General features: G+C 47.7%; 1 protein-coding gene across 1 annotated transcript; it reads right to left on the bottom strand.

Moving 5' to 3' along the window:
• Positions 1-538: 538 nt before the first annotated feature.
• Positions 539-1687, bottom strand: LOC128415958 (galanin receptor type 3-like). Its single transcript, XM_053392859.1, has one exon. The coding sequence runs from the start codon at positions 1685-1687 to the stop codon at positions 680-682; it is 1008 nt and encodes a 335-aa protein (XP_053248834.1). The 3' UTR covers positions 539-679.

The raw sequence follows: 1687 nt of genomic DNA, 5'->3' as shown, positions 1-1687 counted from the left end.
CCTCATTAGCCTATTCTACAAGTCAATAGATTTCTCAGCTCAAATATTAAAGGTTATTTCAGGGACTCTTAATTCCCAGCCCGGAAGCTTCAGCACAATTAATGTTCTCTCCAGTGACCCCTGTCTGTTGCTGCTACTAGAACCATTTCAGGTAAACGAACATGCAGTATTCCTTGGGAATGAATCTGTGTCCAATTAATGGCACAAACAAGTCAGAAATCACCAATTCAAAGGTGTCGTTTGGTAGTCCAAACAGAAGGCAGCCCTTCTCTGCATGGATACGAGCTGAGTATCAGCTTCAAGTTATAGTTACAATATGTTATTGGCAGAAAGGAACTGATCAATAATGTGAATCAATAATGCAACATCAAAAATGCCTTCATAAGGCATTTTAGGAAATGAAGCCCCTACCCTAGACAGGATTTAACATAAACTAAAGTTCTCCTGGGGTTACCATTTTTTTTCTAGAAGTAGATTCAAATATTTTAAACGAGTGCAACTAATTAAGTTCCCACATATGATTTTCTCCTTATGGGCTCTGTGTATGTCACATAAAGCAGGGACAGGGAATCGGTGGCCCTCCAGCGCTGACATAAGGGATCCCTCAGGCAGGCTACAGGACAGGAAATAATAAATTCTTGTTCCACACAACTTTAGCAAAGCTTATTGTACACCTTAGTCACGTGCTACCTAACACTTCTATCTTACCCAAATGGATAGGACCTACTTGGCGAATTCCCTTTCCTACCCTCCTAAAGAGGTTCCTCAGCCTGGCCTGGAACTGGAAAGAAAGGCAGAAGCAGATCATGGGGTTAATGCAGCGGTTGGCAAAGGCCAGGAGAGATGTCAGGTGATAAGCCAAGTACATAGGGGCTGTGGTTAGCAACTGGTCGTACTTGATAAAGAAAATCACCAGCCAATAGGGGAGCCACATGACCACCAGGGTCACCATGGTGACCAAAGCCATCACTGAAGCTCGCCAGTTCACTTGCAGGCTGGAGGCTGTGTGCATAGAGAGCCCTCTCCTAACCTTGAGGGTACAGATGATCCTCAAGTAGCAGAAAACCATCAGCAATGTGGGAGGCAGGAAGCCCACCCCTCCCAGGAGCTGCAGGTAAAGGTTAACTTCCTTCCTTGCCATTTGGTTCACGCAATACATCTGCCCCTCCACGTGAATGATCTCATAATTAATCCAGAGCGGAGTGGAGAATATAAGGCAGGTCACCCAGATGAGCCCGCAAGCGATAGCTATCTGCTTTTGGGAGATGGGCATCACTCTCATGGGGTGGAGGATCGCCGTATAGCGAAGTAGCGCGATGGCCAGCATGCTGTAGAAGGCAGCAAAGGAGACCCACATGGAGAAGCTGTGGGTGGTGACGCACAGCAGGCGGCCCAGGCGCCAGTCCCTGAAAAGGATGTTGCCAAACATCACAGGGGCATTGTAGAGGAGGAAGAGGAGGTCCAGGATCACGATGTTGAGGAAGAGAGGCTCCGTCAGGCGTGAGATGTGGCTGCCACTCTTTCTTTGGAGACCTCGGAAAAGGATCCAGAGCAGCAAGCCGTTTCCAGGCATGCCCAGGAGGAAGAAGAGGACATAGAGGACAGCAAACACGTTCTTGCTATAAAGGAGGAAAAGGTCGCTCAAGCCAGAGCTGGTGACATTCCCTGCACTGGAATTGGAGTCCAT

This window comes from Podarcis raffonei, chromosome 6, assembly GCF_027172205.1.
Source record: "Podarcis raffonei isolate rPodRaf1 chromosome 6, rPodRaf1.pri, whole genome shotgun sequence".
NCBI lineage: Eukaryota > Metazoa > Chordata > Lepidosauria > Squamata > Lacertidae > Podarcis > Podarcis raffonei.
The sequence above is the reverse complement of the archived record's forward strand: the minus strand, read 5'-3'. Positions and strand labels throughout refer to the sequence as shown.

Bases quoted from the DNA above. Each gene is read 5' to 3' on its own strand.
- LOC128415958 (XM_053392859.1), bottom strand. From the start codon at position 1,687: ATGGACTCCAATTCCAGTGCAGGGAATGTCACCAGCTCTGGCTTGAGC.